General features: G+C 43.0%; 1 protein-coding gene across 5 annotated transcripts in view; it reads left to right on the top strand.

Annotated features, from left to right (window-relative positions):
• NR3C1 (nuclear receptor subfamily 3 group C member 1) overlaps positions 1-17479 on the top strand; it is a 117909-nt gene that overhangs the window by 76311 nt on the left and 24119 nt on the right. For 4 of the 5 annotated variants that reach the window (XM_077897689.1, XM_077897688.1, XM_077897687.1 and 1 more), the window contains exon 3: positions 13161-13327. In XM_077897689.1, the coding sequence (XP_077753815.1) occupies positions 13161-13327 (167 nt within the window). The remainder of the gene's footprint in view (positions 1-13160; positions 13328-17479) is intronic. The other variant, XM_077897691.1, reaches the window with a different exon arrangement.

Below are 17479 nucleotides of genomic sequence, written 5' to 3'. Positions count from 1 at the left end.
TGTCATGCGTGGCCTTCTATGTCAAGGTATGTTTTCTCTCTGCCCACTTTCTTGAATGTTTTTATCAGAAATGGATGTTGAATTTTATCAAATGCTTTTTCTGTACCTATTGAGATTATCAAATAATTTTTATCCTTTTGTTGTTGATGGGGTGTATTATATTGATTGATTGGCAGATACTGAAACCATCCTTGCTTCTCAGAGTAAATAAATCCCACTTGGTCATGGTGTAAGATCCTCTTGGTGTGAGATCCTTTTAATGTTTTCTTGAATTTGGTTTGTTAAAATTTCGGGGATTTTTGCATCAGTATTCATCTGGGATACTTTTTTTGGTGGTTTCTCTGGTTTTGATATTAGCATAATGCTGGGCCTCAGAGAATGAGTATGGAAGCATTTCTTCCTTTCAGTTTTGTGTATGAGTTTGAGAATAGGTATGAACTCTATCTAGTAGAACTCACCTGGGTCACCATCTGTTCCTGGACTTTTTTGACTACTGATTCAGACAAAACTCCCAACAATTTTGTTGCTAATAATTGGTCCATTCAGGTTTTTTATTTCTTCTTGATTCAGCCTTGGAAGATTGTTGGTTTCTAGGAAGTTACCATTTCTTCTAGGTTGTCCCATTTGTTGGCAAGTAATTGTAGAAGTCTCATATGATCCTTTGCATTTTTGTGGTATTGGTTGTAACTTCTTTCATTTCTAATTTTTGTTTACTTGGGCCTTTCTCTCTCTCTCTCTCTCTCTCTCTTTGTTTTTTTTAATGACTGGCTATTTTGTTCATCTTTTCAAACAACCAACAGTTTCATTGATCTTTTCAATTGCTTTTTTTTTGTTCCTATTTTATGGATTTCCACTCTGATCTTTATTATTTTCTTCCTTCTACTAATGTGGACTTCATTTTTTTTTAAGTTCTTTTATGTGTAAAGTTAGATTGTTTATTTCTTGAGGTGGGCTTATCTTGCTATAAACTTTTTAGATCTGCCTTTGCTGTGACCATAGATTTTGCACTCTTCTGTTTCCATTTTCATGTGTCTCAAGTTATTTTTCTATGCTTATTTTTTTAATTTAAATTCAATTTGCCAACAGTATAACACCCAGTGCTCATTCCATCTCTCAAGGTAGTTTTTATTTCCTCTTTGATTTCTTCACTGACCCATTGGTTGTTGAATAGCATGTTGTTCAGCCTTCATGGGTTTGGCTGAACAACAATTTTCTTAGAATTCTAGTTTCATACAACTATGATCACCTAGACAGAAATGATCCACTACCTTTACCAGAGGGTTTTTTTTTCCATAATTGCCTTATTTCTAAATAAAGACTTTTTTTTCCATTTAAGGAAGGCCCTTTAACATTTCTTGTAAGGCCGGTTTTGTGTTGATGAATATGTCTTCAGCTTTTGTTTGTCTGGGAAACTCCTTATTTCCCTTTCAATTTGGAAGGAAAGTCTTGCCAGGTAGAAAGAGTATCCTTGGTTGTGTGTTTTTTCCTTTTAGTACTTTGAATATATCAATACCACTCCCTTCCAGCCTGTAAAGTTTCTGCTGAAAAATCTGTTAGTCTTATACGGGTTCCTTTGTGTGGAACAAGTTTTCTCTTGCTGCTTTGAAGATCCTCTATCATGTATGTGGATGGGTCTCTTTGGGCCCACCTTACCTGGGATTCTCTGTTTCCTGGACTTCTATATTTCTTTCACCAGGTTAAGGAAGTTTTCAGCCATTATTTCCTCAAATGGGTTTCCTATCTCTCTCTTCTCCTTCTGGGACCCCCTACAATGCAAATGTTAGCATGCTTGACATTGTCCCAGAGGATAGTCTTAAACTTTGCTCGGGTTTTAATTTTTTTTTTTTCTCTGCTGTTTCGATTGGGTGATTTCCACTAACCTTTCTTCCAGGTTCACTGATCCCTTCTTGTGCATCATTTCATCTGCTGTTGATTCCTTCTAGTATATTTTTCACCCCTCGTATTCTTCAGCTCTGGTTTTTCGTATTTCTTTGTTGAAATTCTCACTGTGTTTATCCATTTTTCTCCTGAGTTCAGTTAACATTTTCATAAGCATACTTAGAATTCCTTATCTGGTAGGTTGCCTATCTTTGTTTCACTTAGGTGGGTTTTTTTCCCCCCCTGAGTTTCTGTCTTATTCTTTCATCTGCATCATACTTTTGCCTCCTCATTTTGCCTAGCTCTCTGTTTCTATGTGGTAGTAGATCAGGTACATCTATTAGTCTTGAAGGAGTGGCTTTATGCAGGAGGTGTCATATGGGGTGCAGTAATGTAAAATGCCCTCATCACCCCATCAGGTGCCCAAGGAGTGACCCCTGGGTGGGCTGTACACACACCCCCCATCCCCCGTTGTGGTAGGTCTTGATTCATATGGACTCCCACTAATGTGTGTAGGGCTGGCTGCAGGAGCTGACTTCAATGCCCAATTGCAACTGTATGGCCCATCTGGGGTGGGGGGGAGGGAGCAGGGCGGGCCTCCTGCATAACTGGCTGCATCTGTTGTAGGTGTTTTAGTTTGCTGGGCTGGCATCCCATGGCAGGGTGCTTAGCAGGGGCTGTGGTACCTGTGGGACAGATGAGGTGCTAAGCCACTCGGGAGGGGCTCCAGGTTGGTTGGTTGGGGCGAATTCATGGGGAAACACTTGGGCCAGATACAGCGCTAACACAAGAGAGAGAAAACGTTAGAAATGGTGCCCACCAGTGCTAGTGCAGCTAGCTAGAAGCGGCAAGTACAGAATGCTGCCGCCGGGGCCACTGTCCCCGGGGAATGCCCCAAGTGATCCCTGCCCCTCTGGCACACACCCCTACAGCATTGAGTGTACTTCCTTCACGTTTAGCCCAGGTGCTTTTCAAACTGCTGCCTCTGCACCAGGCCTCCACAGGAGGGAGAGGGCATGCATGCCCTGGAAGAGTACAGTCCCCACTTCCTGCTGCCTCTGGCTCTCTTGGCTATAAGCCCCTGTTGCTTTTTAAAACCTGTCATTATTGGTGCCATTGACCTGGGCAGTGGAGCTCAATGTGAGGTTCAGAGCCTTCCTTCCTTCCTCAGTGAGGGCCTCTGGGGTTATGATATTGTATCCCTCCCACTTGTGGGCCTCCCTCTCCAGGCGTGTGGGTTGTGACCAGACTGTCTCTACCCTTCCTGCACAGCTCAGTTGGGCTCTCTAATATCCTTCAGAGTATATGAGTTTTACTGCTAGTCCTTGGTTCATTGTGAGATGATTGCTCCACTTGTAGTTGCAGATCTTGGTGTGTCCATGGGAGGGAGTAAGCCCGGGATCCCCCTATTCCTCCCACCTCTCAAGGCTCTTAATTATGGGCAGTTTCCATTCTATTGTGATACTAATGATAGAAGAGAGAAAAGCAGAAATTATTTTTAATGTCTAACTTTACCTCAAGACTGCCTACTTAGTGACTCACACAAGATTTTAAAAACCACTCTCCAGCTTGAATGGATATTACCCTGCAGGTCCCTGCCAGGCAACACAGTTTGGAAGGTGAGGAGCATAGATTTTGGAATAAGGCAGTCCTGAATTCAGATCCAAGCTGTGCTCATGCTCTGGGCAAACAGGTGGCTTAACTGCCATCAGTAAACTGGACTAGTAGGAGCGATTATTTGAGGAAATATATTTATTAAAGTACCTTGATATCCATCAACTAGTTTATAATAAGATTATGACTATGATGGGAGTGTTTTGTCTCACCTCCTAAAAACCTTGGTCTTCCAGTTCTTCATCTGCCTGCCTGGATTGCAGATGTCTACTAAGTAACTTTTACATCTTAAAGGCTTCTTTCTTCTTCCTTTCATCCTCAAGGGACAGGTTTCCCATTCTTTTCACTATTGATTCAGTCCTTAAAATTCTTCCTTTAAATTGTTCCAGGGGATATTTAAAAACTAGGGTGTGTGGCTCAGTGGTTAAGCATTTGCCTTCAGCTCAGGGCATGATCCCAGGGTCCTGGGATCAAGTCTCACATCAGGCTCCCCACAGGGAGCCTGCTTCTCCCTCTGCCTGTGTCTCTCTTTCTCTGTGTCTCTCATGAATAAATAAAATCTCTTAAAAAGAGAAACCAGGATGTGAAATAAAATATCCCTCATCACAAGAACCTGAGGGGTAGTGGGGCAGCCCGGTGGCTCCACGATTTAGTGCTGCCTTCAGCCCAGGGCGTGATCCTGGAGACCCAGGATCGAGTACCATGTCGAGCTCCCTGCATGGAGCCTGCCTCTCCCTCTGCCTGTGTCTCTGCCTGTGTCTCACGAATAAATAAATAAAAATTTTAAAAAAAAGAACCTGAGGGGTATGTATATAGCAAAAATCAGAAACAAACGAACCACACAACAAAACAAAAAAAAATCCTCTCATCTGGTAGATTGGCATGATAGAGAAACCAGGAAGTTTTCACACTAATTTGAAGATCTGAGAAATGAAGAATCTATCCTTGCCTTTGGACTATGGTAAGGGAGGAAGCATGTGGCCATAGATCAAGCTGGGGGTGGTTCTGAGGGTTTTGTTCCTTCCTTTATACTAATATAAATATGAATAAGAACACAGCTGCTCTGAATTTGTTTGATTTTACAAACACGTCTCTGTAGGGATTCAGGAATTGTGGTAATTGTGTAGGATGAGATGAGCATTAGTTAGTGTGGGTCATTTGAAAATTTAGCCCAACGTACAGACTGTTGCGCAATTTTAAGGCAACGGTTTCTACCCGTCTGACCTGTTTGGGCAACTGTTACTTGGGCAGAAATGTTGATTTGCAGACCCTGGCTGGAAGCACGCACAGGGAATTTGCTACCTTGTGTTGGGTATCAGGGAGCTGTCAGACCTCAGCCTCCAAAGTAGGCAGCCTTGGTACCTCACAGAGAAGACCGAGATCTACCGCAGCTTCTCAGTTTTGCTGTTTTATCTTTGTGAGAGAAGTGGAATATCAGATAAGAACACTGTTTTTGTTGGCAAGAAAGACCTGGGTTTGAAACCTGCCTTTGCTACTTATGATGTTACCTTAGGCAAGCCACCTTCTCTAAATCTCAAAAACAGCACAGGATTCTCCTCATAGGTTCATGGAATAGATTACAGGGGATGATGTATATAAAGAAAGAGCTTCCACAGTAGCTCCTAGTAGTACTCAGGTGATTGATACCTCCAGCCCAGGTATAATCTCAAACATCTACCATGTTTGAGATTACCATGAATGTAGCTGCCTTACATTCTTTTGCAGAATGGATAAGGATGTAATGTATAAATAAACTAAATACAGTAACATCTGTTGGACACCGTACGAGCTGCTGCAAATAAAAACAGGCCTAAGCCATGGACCTTATGTAAAAGGAATTACTGACAGAAACCTCCATCTGAAGGTATCCTAGGATCACCTATGTAAAGTGCTACATGACAATACTTAATGGGGTCTAGAGGTGGTCATGGAACCAAAAAGCCATGGTGGACACTCCAGGCTGGGAGAACAGATCTTAGCATAATACCCCTGGAAACATGTAGCACACAGTAGTCACTTCATAAATATTTATAGAAAGCAGGATCCCTAAGTGATGAACTACACGGTTTGTGTAGAGAAGTAGGGAAGAATTACAATTGGAGAAAGAAACAAGAGCCAGAATGTGGACCCTCGTGGGCTTGAACTATATATAGTGAATTATATATAGTGGAGGATTCCCAGAGAGTTTATTAAAAGACTCGTGCTGGACAGAAGCAGTTTTAGCAGTGTGTGGGGAGGAATGGAAGGAGCAGCCAGGAGAGTCAGGAGGCCTACTAAGTATATACACCACCATCGTGGTGAAGGCAAGAGTGAAGGCATGCATTAGGATGGTTGCAGTCACAGTGGACAAGAAGGAAAAGGTAACGTGACCAAGTTCCAGGAAGTGGAAAAAGGGTCGAAATTGGCATAATGTCTGCCTTTAAGCACAAGTTACTAAGCACAGAGCAAGGAGTTCATGTCCTTCTAAGTATGGAATATTTAGAAATGCATTCCTTTTGTAGATGGGAAGTGAGCAGTATTTGGTTTTCTTAGCGTCTCTATTCAAGTATTTCACAGCAGTTCTATTACAAATTATAGTAAATGTTCAAAATTCTGGAATTCAAAAATAGTTCACTTCAGACTAATGTAAAATGAAGTCCAATACAAACCACTGATTTAACACAATTCTAAATTAAACTACAAACCCAACTTAAACCATAGCTGATAAAGTCTACTTAATCTTGCAAACTGGACATATGTGACTGAAACCCAGAATGACTCCCAAAGATGCTGGTACGGGCCTAAACTCAAGCTTACAGTTCGACCACAGATAATTATAAAAACAGTGGCCTTCAGTTGTGGACCTGACAATGAAGGTCCCTACTGAATACCACTGTAGCTTAACCAACCTGAGTGGCACCCAACTCCCAAAAAATAAAATCCAAACTGCATATACATTGGTATGTTAGAAAACCCAAATCATGAAAAGATGGAAAACATGACAAGTGAGATTCGAGCTCAAAAACACAGGTCCACAGCCATCAGCTTCAACCTTGGATATACAGTATGATATGCACAGCATACCACTGTGTCACACCTGTTCTGGAATTCTTTGAAGATGTCACAGTCCTAATTCCATATGTACCAGACCATCATTATCCCTGTGTGCTCTTTAAGAAGTGAGAAACACATATCCTTACTCCATCACATCATTAGTAGTTAAAATTCATGTACTCCCATTGCAGGGAACAGAGTCGAGAACATGCAGCCTATGGTTTCAAGTTACCTAACACAGTGACCAGACAGAGGACTGATCCTTCCAAAGAGAAATACATTTCTTCTGTGAAACATGTTAGATCAGACTTAAAGAAGCAGCATAGATAAGGTGACCATATTCTCTCTTCATTTAAATAAATACACAGGGCCAAAGAAACTTTTTGCAGACCTACTGTATTCTTCCCTACCATACACCCACAGCCCCCCTGGGGAAATCTGGGCAAGCTCTTGGAGTTTACTGATGGAAGACCTTCATTTTACAGACTGCAGCTAAGCCCAGAAACACTAAGTGACAGGCCATTGGTGTCTCAAAGGTGTGAAAAAGGCATTTTCTCCTTCAAGCATCCTTTACTGAAAATGGTCCTGCCTTATTACAGTATAATTTTGTTGCTCTAACCTTCTCTCCAGCATGAGTGTGCATAAATGATGTTTGGAGGAACTGTCTTAGTACACACCTGAAGTTAAAACCAGTAGAACCCTCTCAGCAAACGCAAAGGGAATCATCAGTGTTTCTTCAGATCATAAGAAAACAAAATGTGTCGCTCAAAACTGTTTCACAGAAAGATCATGAAAGCCTTCCTGCAGACAGTTTTTCTTTTTGATTTGAAAACTATTCCATAGCTCATTATTAGACAAATCAGTAATCCTTTAGCTAATGCAGGGATAAATGGGCAGTCAGAAAATGTCATCACCTGGTGTGTGTTCAGTGGAGTATTTACATTCTTCCTAATGAAAAAAGATAAGAAAAATGCAGGAGACTTTGGTGTGTAAAAACCACCTTTTAGGACTAGCGCTAGAGGGACAAATAAATTAATCACTAGGCCTGTATAGTCTCTGGTGTTAGCTCTGTTTTGAATACCTTTTCGGACTTGTTTTGAATCAAAGAATAAGGCTGCTTCTGTAGGGCATTTGTTCCACTTAAAGATAATTAAAATGTTTTAAAATGTTTCTGGTCCTTGGTGAAAATTTCTTTTCTCTATGTTGCTGAAAGCTTTATGGCAGAGGATTCTTAACCTCAGCATTATTGACATTTGAAGTTGGGTAATTCTTTGTTGTGAAGGATTGTCCTGCACACTGTGGGATGCTGAGCAGCACTCTGATCTCTTCTCACTAGATGTCAGTAGCATTTCCCCAGTAGTGACAATCAAAAATGTCTCCACCCATTGCCAAGTGTCTCCCCTCCCCCCTGCCTTCCTTTCCCTTCCCCAGGGAGCAAAACTGCTCCCAAACGAGAACCACTGGTTTATAGTATTTTGACAAAAACTGGTAAGCCCATGAGAAGACACCTGTTCCGTGTGTAGTTGGTAAAAATCCAGTTGGAATAGCTTTATTTTCGGGATTTTTTTCCCATGGTAATTGGGGAAAAAATGTTTTCTGAGGTCATACTATTTTTGCTTTTTTTTTTTTTTTCTCTAAATAAAAAAAAATGTTGATTTAATTCACTTAAATTGAAGGCTAAACCAACCAACACCACCATTTGGGTTTGTAATGTTTATCATTCCTGTTCCGTTGTCTTTGGGGAGAAAGGCACTAAGTCAGTAAGCAAGACTGGATCATTCTGCCAGGTGCATTACAGTCCCCATTTAGAAGTTGGGCAGTTGAGATTGTCAGAGATGAAAAGGTCACCAAGCTACTACATTGCAGTTAGGATATGAATTCTAGCCTGCCTTGGAGTCCTCACTATTCTCTGTGACAGCAGTTCTCCCTGTGTAGTCCACAGACCCCTGGGAGTCCCCAAGATCTTTTCAGAAATACATTCATGATAATACACAGTCTTTATTTGCCTTTTTCACTGTGTTGACACTTGTATTGGTGGTACAAAAGCAACGATGAGTAATACTACTGGCATCCTAGGGTACAGTGGTCACTGTATTCACTGCCATGTGCTCACAGTTAAAGCCAATTCCACTTAAGAATATCCTTGAGGAAGCAAAATATTACTAAATCTCTTAAATCTCCATTTTGGACAATGTCCCTTTATGATCTATTTGTGACAAAGCAGAAATATTACCACGCACGTAGGCTGCACAGAGCACGTAGGCTTGTGTCAGAGGAGGAGGTGTAAGATTGTTTATGTTGTACAATGAACAGTCACCTTTTTCATGACATACCATGAATAAACTATGGTTTTTAGCCTTGAGTGTTTGCAGAGGTTTTCTAAAAGATGACTGAAGTGAGGCTATCACTTCAAGAAAGACAACTGATAGGAATTGTTGCCAGTCTAAAACTGTGAGCTTTCAAACAAAATTTAGGACTTTGAAAGATTTCTATCTGCCACTGTGAGCTTGACAGATGTGACTCTTATATTGTTTAATGAACTGTGTCAACATTTGGAAAATCTGCCTAACTCAGTGAACCAATATTTTCCAAATGACTAACGCATGACAGTACAAAATCATGCATGGGGAAAAGATCCGTTCAAAGTGCAAGACAGACCAGTGGATTATTTAATGTAACCATGTTACAAAAAGTTCATAGATAGGGTTTCAGATTCCACACGGCAGCACTAACCTTTAAAAAACCAAAATGTCGGGCAGCCCGGGTGGCTCAGCAGTTTAGCGCCACCTTCAGCCAGGGGCGTGATCCTGGAGACCCAGGATCGAGTCCCACGTCGGGCTCCCCACATGGAGCCTGCTCCTCCCTCTGCCTGTGTCTCTGCCTCTTTCTCTCTCTCTCTCTGTCTCTCATCAATCAATAAATAAAATCTTTAAAAATAAATAAATAAAAAATAAAAAGCCAAAATGTTGTATTTTGGGGTAGAATCACATCGTATTTTGGGGTTAAATCACAAAGAATATCTACCATTCCCTGAACTTACTAAGCTCCTGGAGGACCATTAACCGTCCCCTGGCTCACAGGGAAAGGCGTTTATAGTATTTGCCCTTACCTGAGGTCCTCCCGGTAGTCCCATGACAGAGGGGGCAGATTAAAAAAAACATTTACCAAGTTTCAAGGTTCATAATTTCAGGGACATGTTTCACCCACAGCACCACTTACGTGTGTGACGTGACCTCTGTATGGTCACAGTGCCTGCTGGTCAGGTTTTATGAGCATGGGCTAAATGAAAGGTGCACCTTAAGATGTGATTAGTTCTCACCATCCGTCCATGCACCTCCTCTCATCACTTGTTTTTCCTGCAGGAGAACACAAGAGGAAAAATCCAGCTTTGTGTGTGTGTGCGCTCTCTCTCTCTCTCTCTCTCTCTCTCCCAAGTCTAATGTACACCCTGGGGCCTCAGGACTGAGCTGGTGTTGAGCATACTCTCCACCGTAAATGGGCAACAGCACTCGAGTATCCACTTGGAATAAGGCATTTTGTTCCTAGGAGTTTTCACCCAAACGGAAGCCCCGTGGACATAGTCTATCAGAGAACCCGTCAGGATCTGCAGGATGTCTGGCATAGCTGTCAGCGCAAAGAGTCACCCATCAAAGACCCAGGATGTGTTCGCTTTCCTGTTCAGAAGGGAGTCATGCACACTCGAGTTCTTATATGCATTTTCATTTTCGTGTCATGTATTTGCCACGTACCCTTATCCAAAGATGGTGATTCCAAGAGGTTTGTTTGTAGTCCTAGACTCTTAGGTGGGCCCCAGCCCTGGAGCAGTATCATCGGGTCACACCTGGAGTTGCATCCCATGGAGGCCTCGTCCATGTTTCCTAGTGGTGTTCATCACGGGCCATGCCCGTCCTCCTGTCTGTGTGACAGAAACGCATTTCTTCCACTAATATCTGTGCTGTACGTGGCAGTTTTCCACATACTCTGCCCTTAAATGCTGTAGCGGAACAGGACTGAGGGGACGCCAAGGCTGGCCAGAATGACCCATTCCTAGCTCCACTTGCATCAGGGCCTTTGTTATCTCATTTTCCCTTTCCCCGGTGCCTTCGGAAGCTCGGGGCTCAGTGGCCCATTGTGCACGTGCTCTAATTTATAAGCTAGAATTTGAGAACAGCATCCTGGGGTTTAAGCTTAATACTGTTTTCCACTACATAATACTTACATAATGCTTTTTTCATAAAATCTCCAGTTTTCATGAAACAGCAAAGAAGGAACATCTGTGGTGTGCTTGCTTAGTGCAGAAATGATGTGCCAGGGCAGCCCGGGTGGCTCAGTGGTTTAGTGCTGCCTTCAGCCCAGGGAGTAATGCTGGAGACTCAGGATCAAGTCCCACGTCGGGCTCCCTGCATGCAGCCTGCTTCTCCCTCTGCCTGTGTCTCTGCCTCTCTCTCTTGTGAATAAATAAAATCTTAAAAAAGAAAAAAAAGAAGAAGAAATGATGTGCCAGATTTTCTGTGTATTCACGTGGGCTTTTCAGTAGGTACGGCACGGATATGAAGCATGTCGGTATGACTGCAAATAGGCCCTGTAACCCCCCTCCTTCTAGCTTGTGGCCTCTTAAGGTGATGCATCCTTCCACAGGGCTCGCGAGAGGCTAGACGAGATTTTTTCATGAGAGTGTTTCACAGCTACAAAGTACAGGTATACCTTGTTCTATGGCGCTCTGCTTTATTGCACCTAGGTTTGGGACAAATGTATGGTTTGTGTAAAAAAAAAAAAAAAAAAAAACCATGAAGTCAAGCAAGCCTATCAGTGCCATTTTTCCAACAGCATCTGCTCATTATGTAACTCTTTGTCACACTTTGGTAATTCTCAGTATTTCAGATTTTTTTCTTTATTATGGTTGTTATGGTGAGCTGTGATTATGATGCGCTGAAAAAACTCAGATGATTAGCATTTTTTTAGCAATGAAGTATTTTTAAATTAAGGTATACACAGTACATTTTTAGACATAAAGCTCTTGCACACTTTAATAGACTAGAGGATAGTACACATATGACTTTAATATGCCCTAGGAAGCCAACTAAGTCATTTGACTTGCTGCTGTATTGCAATACATTTTTGCTGTCTGATGGTCTGGATTTGAACCTGCTTGTTCACTCTGGTATGTCTCTATTACAAAGCACTATTGTAAAAAAATTTAATTGTATAATATACATATACAGTTTGTGTGTAAGGTATACAAATGTATACAATGGGTTGAGGAAACAGTACAGAAGCAACCATTCAGATCTTTAAATATTACATTCCTTTTCCATAAACAACTCGTTGGTCCCTAAAAATAGATGTCAGATGACAGAGATGGGCTGAGCAGGAATAGGAGCATCTTCAGGACTTAAGCCAAGGAAGTTTTGCTTCCCTGACACATTGCTCTCTTCACTCGTTCTGAGACCTTCCTCCTTCTCTGTGAAAGCCTGGCCCGAGCAGCTCCTCTACATTAGTCACGAGTTTCCATTCATCACAGGCCGCTTACGCCAGGCCTAGAACAGTCATTTCGGGTTACTCTCTCCCCTTGTGGGCTGTCAGTGGGTGCTCCATCCGCTCCCCCAGACCAGCAGGGAGACGACAGCTTGTGATAGAGAAGTCTCTAGAAGTTGTGGACAGTGTCCAGAGGCCTGTGTGGAACCCTGAGGCCTATCCCCAGAAGGGGAGTGGTGGGAACCCCGTCCGTTTGACAGAAGCCTCTTAGACCAACAGAACAGGACTGGCAGTGGCTTCTTTTGAGGATAGAATTGAGGGGTGCTTTGGGGCTTGTTGCAGATCTCCAGAACAAATTAGGAACAGAGGATCTTTCAACACCAGGACAGCAGTCAGTGTGCTGAGCAGTCCTCAAAAGGGGAAACGAGAACTGGGAGAAGCAGATGCCCCCTTTGGCTCCTTTTTCTTGAGGCTGTGCCTTCCACGAGTGGGGAGGGCAGAAACACAGTCCTCCCCGCCCAGAGCCTGGCTGAGGGTGGGAGGTGGTAATGTCTCCCGTCAGCCCTCCGTAGGCCTCAAGGCCCGGCCCAGACCCAGACCTGCACCGTGGAAGAGGCCAGGACTTGAAGGGAGCCCGCAGGTACAGCTGTCCTGACTCCACTAGATTTAGGAAGATGCCTGCACGAGATCTGAAAAACCAAAAATTAATGTCCTAAGCAGTGGCAGCGGTAGGGGGTGTCCTTCTGAGCAGATGGGTGCACACTGCGTCTTGGTCGCAGCGGTAGATGTGGGGCTGACGGGGAGCCGGACTTGCCAGCTGCACGCCTACAAGGGGCGAAGGATCCTGCACATACAGGACACTTTCCTGAAGGGCATTAGGGACACGAACCCGCCCTTAGCCACTGAAAATTAGCATTTCTAGGTGAAGCTCATTTTTGCCCTTCTTTTTAGGGAATACTTAGGAGTGAGGTCATTTCTTTTTCATGTTGTCTTAAAGAATAACACATTATTTGAATGTATTCAGGCTGGCGGTTGTGGGCCTGCTAGGACGCCAAGCCCATGCTCACTGGCCAGTGGGAAGGTAAGAGAAGAGTATTTTGCTCTTTTCGGCGGACAGTCACAACGGTTAAATCCTAATCCTGCTTGTCTTCCTCCTCCAGCCCTGGAATGAGACCAGATGTCAGCTCTCCTCCATCCAGCTCCTCAGCGGCAACGGGACCACCTCCCAAACTCTGCCTCGTGTGTTCTGACGAGGCCTCGGGGTGTCATTACGGGGTCTTGACTTGTGGAAGCTGCAAAGTGTTCTTCAAGAGAGCGGTGGAAGGTAGTGTGTGTTTTGAAGAGTTTTATTTTTGAAGTTTCTGTTATATGCAAACCCCCTTAATGGGTGCACAGCCAGAAAGGCAGGTGGCTTGGGGGGTGGCTCCTAGGCCTTCCAGCGGGAAGGAGGTTTTAAAAAGCATCACCAGTAGAACTAGAATAAATTATGAAAGTATACATTCAGGGGAGGGAGTTTGATCAGAGAACAACATAAGAAGGTAGAACGTAAGAGACGGCTGTCCTGTGAAACGGTGGTGTTAGGTTCGGGGGGTGGGGGTGGGGGTAACATCATGTTCATTGTCCCAGAATCATGAACTTTAACTCCCATCAAGTAATTGGAGGTGGGTGGGGTAGCTGGGTGATGGGCACTGAGGAGGGCACTTGATGGGATGATCACTGGGTGTTATACTAGATGTTGGCAAATTGAATTTAAATTTTAAAAAGTAAAAAACAAAACCCCCAACTCTTCCAGTGTGACGGAAATGAGTGATAGAACTATCCAGAACTATCTGGATGGGGTTTTTTTGTTTTTTGGTTTTTTTTTTCCCTATTGAGCCAGGCATCTTATTCAGCATTAAGAGCTGGTCCCTGCCCTCTGGGTGGTCACGGTCTACTTGAAGTGAAGGATGAGTTAACAGTTTACAGGTACGGAGGTTAAAATATGGAGAACTGCCTCAGGAGGTCAAGAAGGTATTTCAGAGGAGCTGATTTCACTATATGAATATTATATTAAAATGAACTTTACCCTTGTTACAGATTCAGCCCGCTGACAAGGGCAGTAACATCAACTCCTTCAAGAAAGAGAAATTCATTCCATAGCAAACTATTATTGGAAGTTACTCTAAAATTTTCCTCATCTTACCAGCAAATCGTCTTGGGAGAAAAAATCATGTGCTTTATTTAGTTCTTTGTAAAGCAGGTTGAAGGCAGTGTGGCCTGAATGCATTACCTAAAGCTCTGATTAGATTAATTTTTAAAGAAGTGCAATTATCTATCCATTCACAGTATGAGAAGGATTATTATTTGCCTAGAGTTCTGTTTGCATATCCTTAAGAATTAGATGAGTCATTTTCTTTTGTCTGGATTAGTTTGTAATACATGAGCAAACTATAAAATTACTTCTGTTTACCCCACATGGAGCGCAGGGATGCAGGCTCTGATCAGTCAGGAGCTGCCTGGTCCTATGGAGGAGTCACAGGGAAAGCCCACCCCTCCCTGGTACAATGTCTCTGACAAAAGCAGACATTATCCACCACAGACCCAAGACAGTGAAGCCTGTTTTTCTCCTCACTTTATTTACTTCAGCACTTTATTAACTCAGGAGTTATTTCCATGATACAAATGCAGTGATAGCAGTAATACAGTATTACAGTAAAATTGACAAATTGATGTCGGAAATTCAGAATAAGACCATGGATAGAAGAATGAATATTTCAAAAAAAATATTAGTTAAAATGGAGGAGAATGAAAAATTCTTTAAAACAGGACTAAAAATTCAAATGCTTACAGGGACCAAGTCTGTGTCATTCTGGCAAAGAGAAGACATTTGGGGCAAGGCAGGCACGCATTGATGTCACTGCAAGCTTACCTAAAAGCATCCAGTGCCCTTTAAAAATTAGGGGGAAAAAAAGTTAAACATAACTCCCCAGTAAAATACCACAGCAGGCCATATGGCCCTCTGGGCTTAACCCCTGTTTTAGAATTAAATTCTTATACTTTTCGGTAAAAAAAATTTCTTAGAATATTAGCTGTACCATTTCAAAATGTTTATTTGGCGTTTAAGTCTGATGGCTCCATTACATAATTAGTAGGAAAAGGTTTAACTGCGGACTCTGTTAACTAAATCCTATTTGGATTTTCATTTTCTCCAATGTCCTTTCCAGCTCTAAAAATCTGTAATCTTTCAATGACCTAACCCACAGCAGTTTTACTTTTCCTTTGTAGACATGATGGAAATGTTCTAAAGTCCAGGTACATATTTTGGAGCACTGTCTGAGCTAATTACAGAGATGTGGTTTGCAAGATCTGTATTACATTTGGCACTCCCATTTTTAGCACCTGCTGGAAATAATAGTTACCCGCCCCCCTCAAATTTGCATAGTATAAATCCCTAAACATTCAACTGTTCTTGCACCAGTTTTACTTATGTATTACTTACCCTACAACCCAGATCAAGGATAGGTATTTTGAGGTTTTAAACTCAATATTCTAGGAGTCGGTTTTCCAGCATCCTTTAGGTCTCCTTTGCACAGAAGTACACGTAATCTCTGCTGGTAGATCACAATGGCGACAGGCATCCACTTACCCTCAATTTACCATGAACCTAGTACTATGTTTTATGTCCATCCTACCACTGAATTAAGGGCTATGTGAGCTCTTAGAGGCTGTTGTGCTCTTAGTTGATAGACTAGGAAACTGAGGCCGAGGCTGTACGTGGCAGCTGGGATTCCAGCACAGCTAGCTGTCTGCAAACAGGCTTTTCACCTCAGAGCTACACTGACCCCCTGAGAGTAGACGACAAAAGTTTTGTCATCTGGGAGTTCCTATAATCGAGTTAAGATACAGACATTAAAGCCTTCTCACAGGAGTTACCAGTGAGCATTTGTTGAGTGCTCACGTGTGGCGCTGTGTGTAGCCTTCTACACAACTGCCTTCAACCCTTGCAGCTCTGCAGATGGGGAAATATTTAAGGGCTCAGAAGGGGTAATAAACATTACTGAGACCACACAGCTGGGAAACAGAGCTGCGATTCCCATCAAGGGCTTCTTGGTGCTCACGAGTGCTCTCTCTACCACACCACACGGTTTCTGAGAACAGGTAAAGAAGGCAGCTCAGGCTCAGAGTTCATGTTTAGAACTTAGGTATTTCAAATAGGATAGACAAAGTGCAGAAACCCCCAGAACATGCCCTCTTCTTGGACCACTGTTGTTTTTTAGAAGATCTTATTTATTTGAGAGAGAGAAAAAACAAGTGGGGGGGCAAGGAGCAGAGGGAGCAGCAGACTCCCCACTGACCAGGTGCCTGATGTAGGGCTCGATCCCACGATCCTGAGATAATGACCTGAGCAAAGGCAGACACTTAGTGAATTGAGCCACACAGGTGCCCCTGGACCACGGTTTCTTTTTTTTTTTTTTTTTTTAATAGATTTTATTTATTTATTCATTAGGGACACAGAGAGAGAGAGGCAGAGACACAGGCAGAGGGAGAAGCAGGCTCCATGCAGGGAGCCTGACGTGGGACTCGATCCCGGGTCTCCAGGATCACGCTCTGGGCCAGAGGCAGGCGCTAAACCGCTGAGCCACCCAGGGATCCCCCACAGTTTCTTTAAACTTAAAAACAACTACTTTACTGAGCCTACTGTTAGTTATTTATTGCTGTGGAACAAATTAGGCCAAAATTAGTGGCTTATAACAGCAGGCACTGATTATGTCCTGCAGTTTCTGAGTCAGGAATTTGGAAGGAGCTCATGAGCAGGGCCATCCTGGGCCCCTCATCTTCAGACTGTAGGTTTGGGGGTGCAGACATCCAGCCTGGGGCTGGAGGATCCACTTCCAAACTTGTTAACACTGCTTTTGGCAGGGAGCTTCAGTTCCTCACTGTGTGGGACTCTACTAGGGCTGCTCTCAACATAGCAGCTGGCCTCCCCCAGAACAAATGATCCACAGAACAGAGTTAGAAATATGGAAGCAATCATGTCCCTATGACTTCATCTCAGAGATGACATACTGTGACTTCTGCCACATTTTATTGGTCACACAGATTTGGCTGAGGGTGTGGCAAGGGACTACACAAGAGGGTGAATACAAGGAGGCAGGGACCATTGGGGGCCATCTTGGAGGCTGGCTACCACACCAACCACAAATAGAAAACAGACTCTCTTGCCAAAAATAGGTTTTAACCATAAAAATAAATACAATGCAAACAAAACAATGTTAAAAAGTTCCACCTGTCTCCAAGTCTTTTCTCAGCCATCTCCTATTAGGTAGAAGACACAGGAACTCCCAACTAAGATGATTCACTGTTATCAAAAGGGACTGACCAGGAGTGACGGTTAATGGTCCAGGTTCATGTCTTGTAAGATAGTGACCACTAGTCAAAACTTCTCACTTTATAGATATGACACAAACAGATTTGCCCAACTTCACATGCCCCCCCAGAT

This window comes from Canis aureus, chromosome 5, assembly GCF_053574225.1.
Source record: "Canis aureus isolate CA01 chromosome 5, VMU_Caureus_v.1.0, whole genome shotgun sequence".
NCBI lineage: Eukaryota > Metazoa > Chordata > Mammalia > Carnivora > Canidae > Canis > Canis aureus.
The sequence above is the reverse complement of the archived record's forward strand: the minus strand, read 5'-3'. Positions and strand labels throughout refer to the sequence as shown.